This window comes from Agaricus bisporus (genome assembly GCF_000300575.1).
Source record: "Agaricus bisporus var. bisporus H97 unplaced genomic scaffold AGABI2scaffold_9, whole genome shotgun sequence".
Lineage (NCBI taxonomy): Eukaryota > Fungi > Basidiomycota > Agaricomycetes > Agaricales > Agaricaceae > Agaricus > Agaricus bisporus.
In genome coordinates, this window is record NW_006267372.1 from 362789 (window position 1) to 374077 (window position 11289).

The 11289-nt window shown below is 46.6% G+C and overlaps 3 protein-coding genes across 3 annotated transcripts; 2 read left to right on the forward strand and 1 right to left on the reverse strand.

Moving 5' to 3' along the window:
* Nucleotides 1-1050: 1050 nt before the first annotated feature.
* AGABI2DRAFT_138064 (hypothetical protein) lies at nucleotides 1051-1720 on the forward strand. Its single transcript, XM_006463677.1, has 3 exons — nucleotides 1051-1241; nucleotides 1303-1464; nucleotides 1518-1720. The coding sequence occupies exons 1-3, from the start codon at nucleotides 1103-1105 to the stop codon at nucleotides 1562-1564; spliced, it is 348 nt and encodes a 115-aa protein (XP_006463740.1). The 5' UTR covers nucleotides 1051-1102; the 3' UTR covers nucleotides 1565-1720.
* Nucleotides 1721-3750: 2030 nt separating this feature from the next.
* Nucleotides 3751-4123, reverse strand: AGABI2DRAFT_194481 (hypothetical protein). Its single transcript, XM_006463678.1, has one exon. The coding sequence runs from the start codon at nucleotides 4081-4083 to the stop codon at nucleotides 3853-3855; it is 231 nt and encodes a 76-aa protein (XP_006463741.1). The 5' UTR covers nucleotides 4084-4123; the 3' UTR covers nucleotides 3751-3852.
* A 3341-nt stretch (nucleotides 4124-7464) lies between these two features.
* On the forward strand, nucleotides 7465-8961 carry AGABI2DRAFT_74845 (hypothetical protein; the record flags this gene model as incomplete). The annotated part of the gene is made up of 3 exons (XM_006463679.1): nucleotides 7465-7680; nucleotides 7735-8086; nucleotides 8870-8961. Coding segments are annotated over 3 exons (660 nt in total), but the record flags the coding sequence as incomplete, so codon positions are not given.
* Nucleotides 8962-11289: the final 2328 nt, after the last annotated feature.

Below are 11289 nucleotides of genomic sequence, written 5' to 3' on the forward strand. Positions count from 1 at the left end.
GTACTAGTAATATTTATCAAACTTTTCGATTTTATTCAGACGTTCATGACGTAGGTGTAGCTGATATTTTTTTCATAAACGTGTACTGATTTCAGCTTTAGATGTATTAATTGCGGAAATAAGTGGACCCGGATTTAATTTCCTCAACAGGAAAGAGCTCGAAGTATAATCTGTTGCCGTTCAAATCTTTTGTTTCTCGCTGGTGATTGTCGAAGAGACGAAGCGAAGTATTCAGAGTAAATCTCCTGTGGGGTCCCTTTGATTCTACCGCAATCTATTTTTGTTGAAACTCTTCAAAGGTCATATTTTTTGGAAGCACGCACATTAGACGTTTACCCGATGCTTTCTAAACACGGGGAACAAAAAGAATCAACACCCACTTTTTCCGTGATTCTAGCTCGATCACACCCAGCGCGCTCCAAATAAACTTATTCGCATCTTCATGCACAAAGCCATCACTGGTACAGCTTCCGATTGTTATTAGTCGGCCTTTAATCTCAAAGCTCCCATTTTCACTGAATACAACTTTTGGGTTCTCTGTTACTCTTGCTGGAAGTTGAAACTTGATAAGACGATCCCTGCGGACAATTATCTCGCACCCTCAAGCATTCTCCGCGGGCGGTGACAATGTGCATGACTTCTCGCCTCTCTGTCAATTTACCGCATGTTGGCTTCTAGGTAATTCTTGTTTGGCTTGGGAAGCAAGAGTCGGGTCCAAAAGAAGTTGTCTCCTCTTCAAGATTTTTAGTGAATTATCAAGTGGATATCTATGATGCTCGCCATTCATTCAACCCCGATCGCCCCCTCATGTTTTGACAATTCCGATGCCATCGAACGACTAGCCATAATTCGATTAGCAACCCACGCCCATATCCCTCGGTATTCAATTCGGTTAGTACATGTGGTAAACGCATTTGCTCCACGACAAAGCTTGTGTCGTAAGTGAACCACAGTTCCAGACGTCTTCCTTGCGGATTTTCGAGTTGTATTCTAGATCAAGGAGCCCTCGTCCTCCTATAAAAGAGCTCATTTGTTCAGCTATTAATTCCCATCGCAAAACATCTTTCGTCGTTGTTTTACAAGCTTCATACCCTCACTCGAAATGTACTCCAAGCTCGCTCTCTTCGTCCTCTCCGCATTTGCTCTCGGTGTCGTCGCAGCCGATGAGCCTGCTGCTGCCCCCGCTCCTCCCGCACCTGTTACCAACAACTCCCAATGCAATGTTGGCACACTCCACTGCTGTTAGTCATTTATCGCATCTTGTAAATTGCTAGGAAATCTGACAATAGTTACTATTTGAAGGTAATTCCGCCCAAGATGTCAAGTCCTCGGCCGTTCAAACACTCGCTCACTCGCTCGGTGTTGACCTCGGAGGCGTTAATGGTCTAGTCGGTCTCACCTGTAACGTCCTCGGCGGCAGCAGCTGTTCCGCTCAACCCGTTTGCTGCACCGGCAACAGCTTCGGTGAGTTTCTTGGTAGTGCATGATTGAATATGCTAATAGACTTGTGTTATCAGGTGGCGTCATCGTCGTTGGCTGCTCCCCCATCAACGTCAGCCTCTAGGTGGTTTGGTTGGATCTGAGTTGAGGCAATGGTTGTTGGATAGTTGTGACTTCTGGATCGCTGTTGTACATGTAACCTGAGAATAGTATATATGGGAATTTGATCGGAATCACGACTTGGTCGCAAAACGATGCGGTCGATGACTATTAAGAACATTAAACGCCCTAGTGACTCTGCCTTGCTCCTAGAAACACATTTTTAAAATCTTGTTTGTATTTGTTGAAAAAACTCCGTTGCTGTAGTAGTTGTAGAACTATAGAGGACGCAGATGCGTTACTCAGTTGAAGACAACAACTGAGGAAAAGAAGAGGAAGACGAAAAACAAGTAAACTACGTGTCCGTACACGTGACCATGAATCTTATCTAATAGTGGAACGAGGAGACTACATATTCGAACACACCCCCATCGACGACGTTCTAATAGAAAGATAGGATGAGCTAAGGAGGCAGAAGAGTTACACCAAGGGTATCACGATGTTTTTCAAAAGTGGCTTGGACCAGTGGCTTCGTGAATATATCGGCAGGCATTTCGGCAGTAGGCAACCAGGATGTATTAAGTTCCTTTCCCATATATTGTCTAAGGAAGTGATGGCGAACATCAATGTGCTTGGTTCGCGACGAGATCACTTCTTTGCTTGCAATGGATATGGCAGCAGAATTGTCGCATAGGATGGGATAAGAAGTTGGGAGTGGAATGTTGAGGAGAACAAGAAACATTCTCAACCAAAGAGCTTCCTTGACTGCATGAGTAAGAGCATAGTACTCCGCCTCAGCCGAAGATAGAGCAACGGACTTCTGCTTGACCGCGGACCATGAAACACAACACCCGAGGAAAAAGAAGCAGAAACCAGCTACGCTCCGCCGAGTCTCCAAGTCTGATGCCCAATCAGAATCAGAGAAGCCACCATGTCGGATGTATCCTTGAATAGAGGGCGGAAAAACATCAGATTTCCTACCAAATCCCATTCCAAGCCTTCGTGTCCCAACCAGATATCGTAATACACTCTTGGCTGCAAGCATATGTGTGCGTGTGGGGTTGGCATTGTGCTGACCCAGAGCCATACATACGTAGGCAATGTCAGGTCGAGTGCACAAGGCCAAATAGAGGAGACTCCCCACAAGACTTTGATATCTGACCTTGAGTTCGTCATCTTTGATCGATGGTAATGCTCCAGGTGGCGCCTCTTTCATATCCGATATCTGCATTTTGATTGGAACAGTCAACGGTGCAGCATCTGACATCTTCCAGTCATCGAGTAAGTCAGATATAAAAGCTTCCTGCGACAACCAGAGTAGACCTTTGACACGATCACGAATGATGCGACAACCCAAGTACAATTGAGCAGGACCAAGATCGATGATAGTCAACCGACGTTGGAGCTTGGAAATGAACCAGGAGTATAACTCCTTACTTGTCGCCCCCGTAAGACCATCATCGACATGGATTGGCACATAAAGACGTAGTGGCTGACCATTCTTGGGATTGGGAATAGAAGGATCGGGTGGATGTTCCCATTCTCCATAAAAGAATGCATGATCTACTTCACTCCTACGAAGTCCAATCTCGCTCATCACGGACAGTACTAGCTGGTAAAACTCATAAGCTGCCTGGCGAAGCCCATACAGCGCTACCTTGAGTTTTAGTACCAGTTTTGGATCATCGAGTGGGTAACCCGGAATCTGTCGGATGTAGATGTCACGGTTGAGTTGAGCATGTAAGAATGCAGTCTTGCAGTCCCATCCATAGAGCTCTAGGTCGTAGTAAGCTGCCAATGCCAAAACAATCCGGATACTCGCCATTCTCGCCACTGGCGCATATGTTTCACCATAATCCTCAGGTCTCTGACTATAACCCTTCGCCACTAGCCTAGCTTTTTCCTCTCCTTCCTTTGGCACCCCCATATCATCCCATTTGAATGCGTAAACCCATCGTACCTGAATAGCCTTCCGTCCTGGGGGTAACTTGCTAACCTCAAACGCATTCATCTTCATCAAACTCTCATACTCTCGATCCATTGCTTTCTGAAATGATGACCAATCTCTTCTTTCTTTTGCTTCTCTATATGACTCCGGCGCTTTACTGTACCCAAACAAAGTAGCGATCATGGTAACCCCTGGATTATCCTCATAGGCTGCCAATTCAACCAATACACTCTCACATTTCTCCAGTGCATCCTCTGTGAATTCGGAAAGATAGCGTTCATGAATGATCTCCTCCAATGCACCAAAGTTGGCTAAAGCAGTGATATTAGCTGTGGAATATTTTGGTGGACTACCGAGTCCTCGCTTCATTCGTGCATCTGCTCTGCGCGTGATTTCATCCGAAAATGCTTGACCCTTAGCTGTCCGTAGACGTCGTCGAGGAGCAGATGTACCCCCATCAAGTGTAGGAGATGGAAGTACAAGAGAGCGGGGCACCCCCAGGCGGCCAGGTCGCAATTCGTCGAAGATAACATCGGCAGAAAAAGAATAAGAGCCAGAAGTAGAACGCACACGATACCCAACACAACCCTCCTCATATCCCACAAAGATAGCCTCAAAACAACGAGGACCAGCCTTAGCACGTTTCTCGGGAGGAATGATAGGGAAACAAAGGCACCCCCATACACGAAGGTGTCCAAGGTCAGGTTTTGAACCATGGATACGTTCATGAGGGGTGATATCGGAAGGAAGTGTTGAAGTCGGGAGACGATTACGAAGGTATTGTGAAGTGAGCATGGCATCTCCCCAAAACTGGTCGGGAAGACCTGAAGACGCCAACAGAGTCTGACAACCGTCTTCCAAGGTGCGAATAAAACGTTCAGCCTTGCCGTTCTGATGATGCGCATAAGGTGCAGTTAACTGAACCCGGACACCTGAGGTACGAAGGTACTTGCCAAAAGAGCCCTCAACAAATTCCTTGGCACCATCAGTACGCACAGAACGAACAGAAGCAGAACATTGCTTCAGAAGGAAGGCCTCGGCCAGACGAAAGGCATCAAATGCATCAGATTTGCGGGCAAGCAAGGTAGTGAAGCCAAAGTTAGAAAAATCGTCGAGGATTGAAAATGCATAAAGGGCTTTTGAAGGTGTACGAACAGGCCACGGTCCGCAAAGGTCAACATGGAGGAGACTGCCAATTGAGTCCGCACGATTACCCTTGTAAGGATGATGTTGCTGGGCACCTTTTCCAATGACACATGAAGGACAAATAGAACGGTCAAAAGAACCATCGTATTTGACACCAAGAACGTAGTTACGTGTCAAGGCAGCGCGTGTCGCATCATGACCAAGATGACCGAATCGTTGATGCCAAAGATCCGGTGTCAAGGGCGGAGATAAAAACAGTGCCAGCGAAGGGTCATCGGAAGCAATAGAGCGAAAAAAGTTGACATATTGGCATATCAAGTAAGACAGATTACCACGCAAGACAGTAGGGCAGACGAGAGGCAATGTGGAACCCGGAGCTGCAAGGACTAACGAAGCAGACCCATCAGCTTCAAAACGGCAGGATACCCCTTTGCGAGCCAGACAGCCAACTGATATAAGATTGATGGGGACATCAGGAGCATACAGGCAACCACGAAGAACCAGCCGAACAGGGCCCGATGGCAACGACAACAAAAGTGTAACATCACCACGCCCAAGAACTGGGAGGAGACTATTGTTGGCTGTGACCACAGACAGAGTGAAGTTTGAGTCGAGCGAAGAAAAATAGTCTCGGCAAGAAAAAATGTGATGGGTGGTGCCGGAGTCCAACAACGCTTCAAAAATACCCGAAAATTTTTCGTCATCATGGGCAACTGTAGTGTCAGCCGAGTCCTGAGCAGACATCACGCAGGCAGGATAGAACAACGTGGAGAAGTCTCCGTTAATTGAGGCAGGAAGAATCACATTCGCAATAGTTACACTATCATCATCACCCCCAGAATCGTCAATCACCAACTCCTGTATTCCGACAACCAAATCATCCTGATCATCCACGGTGGGCATAGATGCAAGATTAGCCCTAGGTGTAACCCTCGAAGAATTGTCGCGTCGAGGTAATGTGGAAGAAGGGGGGGGATGGGGTTTGGTAGTGTTAGAGGTGGTAGGACGAGGACCAACGACAGAAGTCGGACGAGGCATGGTAGATGATGTGGCAGTGGAGGGAGTATCCCTGGTGTTCAAGCGGAAGTTATGAAGGGTAGCTCGATCACGAAGCTGATTGATCATAAGAAAAACATAGTCGGTGGTGAGGGAAGGATCGCGCTCGAGATCACGGAATGCATCATCTTTGGCAAAGAGTAACGGTCCGGAAGAAGGGAGACCAGTAAAGAATGTCATAATTGCCTGCGTCACTGATATTGGGTAGCGGGAATTGCAGATACGCGCATAATCAGTGAGCCAGCGACGACAATAACCATCAAGATCACCGTTATGATGAACCCGGGTCAAAGCCTCCCAAATCTTTCGGCCACTGATCCAATCCCTTGACGAATAAGCCTTGCGTAAAGCTTGCATGATCGCACGAGCTTCACCAGTATCACGTATGACGGAGATTGATCCAGAAACGGCAGTCGATAACTTGTTAAGCATGACGTGCTTAATTTGATTATCGATTGTAAACCACTCGTCGTACGTCACAAGCTCCTGTGGTGTGGGAGAAGGACCGAGGATAGGTGCAAAAGCCGGTGTGATACGAGGATGAGGTGCATCGTAGGTAGGATCGAAAATGTGTGCAAGATACTCAGGTCCAAAGGAAGCCAAGAGCGAGCGAATGTTGGAATCCCAGTCGTCAAAATTCGAGGCTCCCTCCAATACTGCAATGTGCGAAATAGAAGGTAGAGAACGAATAACACGTGAAACAGAAGGAGAAACAGAAGGTAAAGCCGAAACGGAAGAAACAGTGTTACCAGGTAAAACAGAAATGGCAGGAACAGGTGCTAAAACGGGAGAAGGAAGATGTAAAGAAGACAAAGACGGAGAATGAATCGGTTGTGAAGAAACAGGCTGAGGAACAATACGAGATGGACAACCCGGATGAGGACAAACAAAAGAAGGGAATTGAGAAACAATTGGATATGCTGGAGGAACAGAGATAGGTGCCGCAGAAGGAAAAGAAGTGGGTTGAAAATGTGGTTGTTTGTGATGTGGTACCGCTGGTAACGGTCGTCGATGAGGAAGATGTGGCGGTGACTGACGAGTGAAACCAGAACCAGAAACAGAAGCCGTAATTGGTTGAGCAGAAGAAGATTGAATATTTTGGGCCGATGTATGCGGTTGAGCAATAAGAAAAGGTGAAGGAATTGGACCAGAAGTAGGAGGAAAGAAAAAAGGAGAATTATGAGGTGTATGCGAAGAATTATGAATAAAAGGAAGAGAATCATGCGGATAAACAGTTTGAAAAGTGGAAGTATGCGAATTATAAGGCAAATTGAAAGTAACATTGCGCATTGGAGGGGAATCCTGCGAACCTGCACTGCTGGAGGAACGGGATATAGCCATTCGCCGCAATGCGTCCTGTCCGGAAGTGTTAGAACTTTGCCAGAATGTCACGGCGTCACGCTGTCACATCTGTCACACTTTTTATTGTTGGAAGTAACAAACACGTGTCGATGGGTTAGGGTTTGTATGGAGCTGAAGTCGAGATTTTCGTCTGTGCGTTTTGTCTCATTTGTTCCATGGCCATTTTATGTGCGTGATTGTATTTTAAACACCTCAGTCTTCGCGTTTCGAGACTGAGGTACGTAGCATACTTGTAACCGAAATTCTTCTATTAAGTCTGTACTTGTAGCGTAAATCTTTCAGGTATTGAAATGTATCAGTCTTCGCGTTTCGAGACTGAGCGTAAATCTTTCAGGTTATTGGCCCCGCCCCATTGTCACACTAAAGTAAACTAGTGCTGCAAAGTGAAAGCGAGTAACGCTATGTCGAATTCGATGGCTGTAAATGATACTCTACCACCCAATGTGCCTGCATTGGACATTTCGGGATCAAATTGGGCTATGTTCGAGTTGAGATTCCGGATGGTCGTTCGAGGGAAAGGCCTATGGGGTCATTTCGATGGGACTACTCCTCGTCCTGCTCTTCCTACTCCTACTCCTGCACCTACACCAGCACCACCTAGTACTCCGGCAGCTCCTACGGAATCTGCTGTTCAGGCAGCTTTACCCCCATCTCCACCTCCAGTTACAATTGATGACATCGAGTTGTGGGACCGAAATGAAAGTATTTCGCAAGCGCTGCTCGCTCAGCGAATCCCCGACTCCACTCTCGTTGTTGTTGCAAGTTACCCCACAGTTCAACAGATGTGGAAAGCGGTTGTCAATGAATATACTTACAAGAGTGATTATTCACAAGCAAATCTCCATCAGGAATTCATGGCCTCGCGCTGTCCACCTGGAGGTGATGTTCGAGTATTCTTGACTAACTTGAGGGCGAAGAAGTCGGAGCTACTAGCAGTCGGCGTTCATATTAGCGATAATGAATACCGAAGTGCCATAATTCAATCCTTACCTCGATGGCTAGCAACCTTTGCGTCCAACCAGTTATCTGCTGCTCGTCTTCACTCCTCCCTTGGCAAAACTATCGATCCGGACCTGCTCATTATCATGATATGTGATGAATGGGATCGTACACGCCGTTTTTCAAAAAAGACAGCTAAGCCGGAAGGGGATGATGCTCTTGGAGTTGAAGCCGAAAATAAAGGGAAGTCTAAAGCCAAAGAGAAGAGTAAAGGAAAGGAGAAGAAGAAGGGACCGTGTTGGATTTGTGGAGGGGAGCACTTGAAGAAGGATTGTCCTAAGCGAAAGGATAAAAAGGAGGAAGGATCTAAGAAAGATCAATCCACCAGCGCCAATGTTACGACCGAAGGAGGTGATGACGATGAGTCGTTTGCTGTAGATGTTGAAAAAGTCGGGAAAGCTAGCCAGTCGACGGCAAGAATCAAGATTTTTGATTCAGGATCTTCTCGTCATATTTCTCCCTACCGAGATGTGTTCACGTCGTTCACATCGACTTCACCCTGCATGTTGCGAACTGCTAATCGGCAACAATTCAGTGCAATCGGTAAAGGAGAAGTGAAGCTTGACTTACCGAATGGAGACTCAAAGTCAGAATTACATCTCAAGGATGTTCTCTATTCACCAGAAGCTAGCTATATGCTGATATCGGTTGGCCGTTTGGACACAGAAGGCTATACGACGACGTTCAGGGATGGACGTTGCATAATCCGAGATGCGGAAAGTGTTCGTGTAGCGGAGATCCCTCGAAACGAAAAGGGATTATACAAGTTAGTCAACGATGACTACGACGAGATCAATGTAGGCGAATTACTCACCAAAGATGCTCTACATCGTCGCCTAGGTCATATTTCACCTATGGCTGCAGAAAAATTGGTCAAGGATGGGCTGGTTACAGGGTTGAAGCTAAGCGAAGTTGAGTCCGGGAATGTGTCCTGTGATTCTTGCACATATGCTAAAGCCACTCGTTTGCCAATTGTGAAAGTCCGGCAAGGTGACAGAGCAACGAAAGTCGGTGAGGAAGTGCACACAGATATCTGGGGACCAGCTAGAGTGGCGACGCGCAAAGGACGACGCTATTATATTACGTTCACAGATGATTATTCTCGGTGGACGTACGTGGAGTTTCTATCCCAGAAATCGGATGCTTTTGAGGCATACAAGCGGTATGAAGCATGGATGGAGACTCAATACGATGCACGTATCAAAATACTTCACTCGGATCGTGGAGGAGAATATACATCTGAGGAGTTCCAGTCTTATCTCAAATCTCGTGGTACGGAAATAAAGCTCACCGTTCACGATACCCCACAGCATAACGGTATTGCCGAACGTCGAAATCGTACAATCGTTGAACGTGCTCGAGCTCTGCTTCATTCGAGTGGTCTTCCAAAGTCGTTTTGGGCGGAAGCCGTAGCGCACGTAGTATGGTTGATGAATCGAACTGGGACTAAGGCAGTTGAAGGAAAGACGCCGTTTGAAGTTTTATATAACCGAAAGCCGTATATGGGAAACGTTCATGAATGGGGAGATGAGGTATGGGTTCATCAAGCTGGACAGGATAAGCTAGGCGCACGGGCGAAGAAAGGTCGTTGGTTGGGTTTTGACATGGAGAGTAATGGATCTAGGATCTTATTCTCTGATACTGGGGCAGTTAAGATCGAGCGTAATTTTCGCTTCATCAAAGGGAATACTAACCTGGAGCTTGAGGGGGAGCAAGTTATTACTCCACAGGCACCTCCTGCATCCGTTCTTGCCCCAGCAAAATCGGCTAAATCCCCTACAACTCCGGAGTCACCAAGCGTTGGTACTCCAACCCGAACCGAATTGCCATCGCTACCAGTTGAACCGGATATCCATCCAGAGATCTCGGATCCAGTGTCCGAACCGCCTACAACTTCGCGTCCTGTAAGGAAGAAATTTCCTAGCCAGAAAGCTCGCGACATTCTTGAAGGGAAAGCTGTTACTGTTGCTGAAGAATTGGACTGGGAAGAAGTTCATGTTTTAGTAAATGAAACAGACGAGATGGAGGCTTTAGAACCTCGTACCTGGAAAGAGGCTACCCAGAGGGATGATTGGCCATTGTGGAAGAAGGCGATGGAAGAGGAACTGTGTTAGGGCGACTGTGACTGAGATGTCACAGGTCACACCTGAACTTAAGAACTATAGAGGAAAGTGACAAAAGTTATATTAGGCGTGAACCTAAGAGAACTCGACGGAGTCTTCTACAAGTTTCTACCTACTTTATATACCTAGACTACGGCGCACAGACCAACTACCCTAGGTAACTTATTTATATACTGACATGTGAAAAGAAGTACGTATGAGAAAGTAGACTAATTATACATTTGACATGAGAGAAGAAGAGTGGAGTAAGAAGTAAGTAAACAAAAGTAAATTGATCATAAAAACGTCAACAGCACCAAACAAACCATAAAAGTGTCCACAAGCACAAACAACTCCTAAACCGGTAATCTACTCACACAAACCAATACGTCCCGAAGTAGTTACCTAACATCGCATCACATGGACATAGCACAAAGAATCCGGCTATTGCCCATTGCCGCGGCCCCCAGTATCCCCATCTCTGTATCACCCATGCCTTCTGCTCCTCATAGTCCCACATTGCTAAGCATACCCTCCCACACCGTCTGCACCGATGATCCGATAGGTTCCAACCTACCGGTCTTGCCTCTCTTCCTATAGCCGCCGCCGCCCTTCTCCATTGTACTTGCTCCGCATGGTTCGGAGGCAAGAAAGATAAGATTAAATCGATAAGTTCAATTGGTAAGTCTGTAGCTTGCGCCATTTTAGCAGTATGCCGATAGTTTAGCCTCCGTCGAACTGTAGCAGCAGAGGGAAATTATTATGTAATAAAATATGTGACAGATGTGACAGCGTGACGCCGTGACATTCTGGCAAGGTTCTAACAGTACCCCCTCCTTAAAGTCGGCTCCTCCGGAGACAACCCTTCATGTCCTCTTGGCATCAACGTCGTGGGATCAAAATGGGTTTTCAAAGCGAAAAAGGACGCTACAGGTAACGTTGTTCGTTACAATGTAAATCGATTAGGTAGTTCCCTTTCTTGGAACCCGGTGTCACGTAGAACGTGCTGTATCCTATTGAGTTCCCCATAGAGTTGGTGGAATTCAGTAATCAATTCTTTGGCGTTAGCCAAGTTTTCCTCGGGTTCCCACGAGTCTGCTTCTGCCGTATACCCTTTCCATCGAACTAAGTACCGCT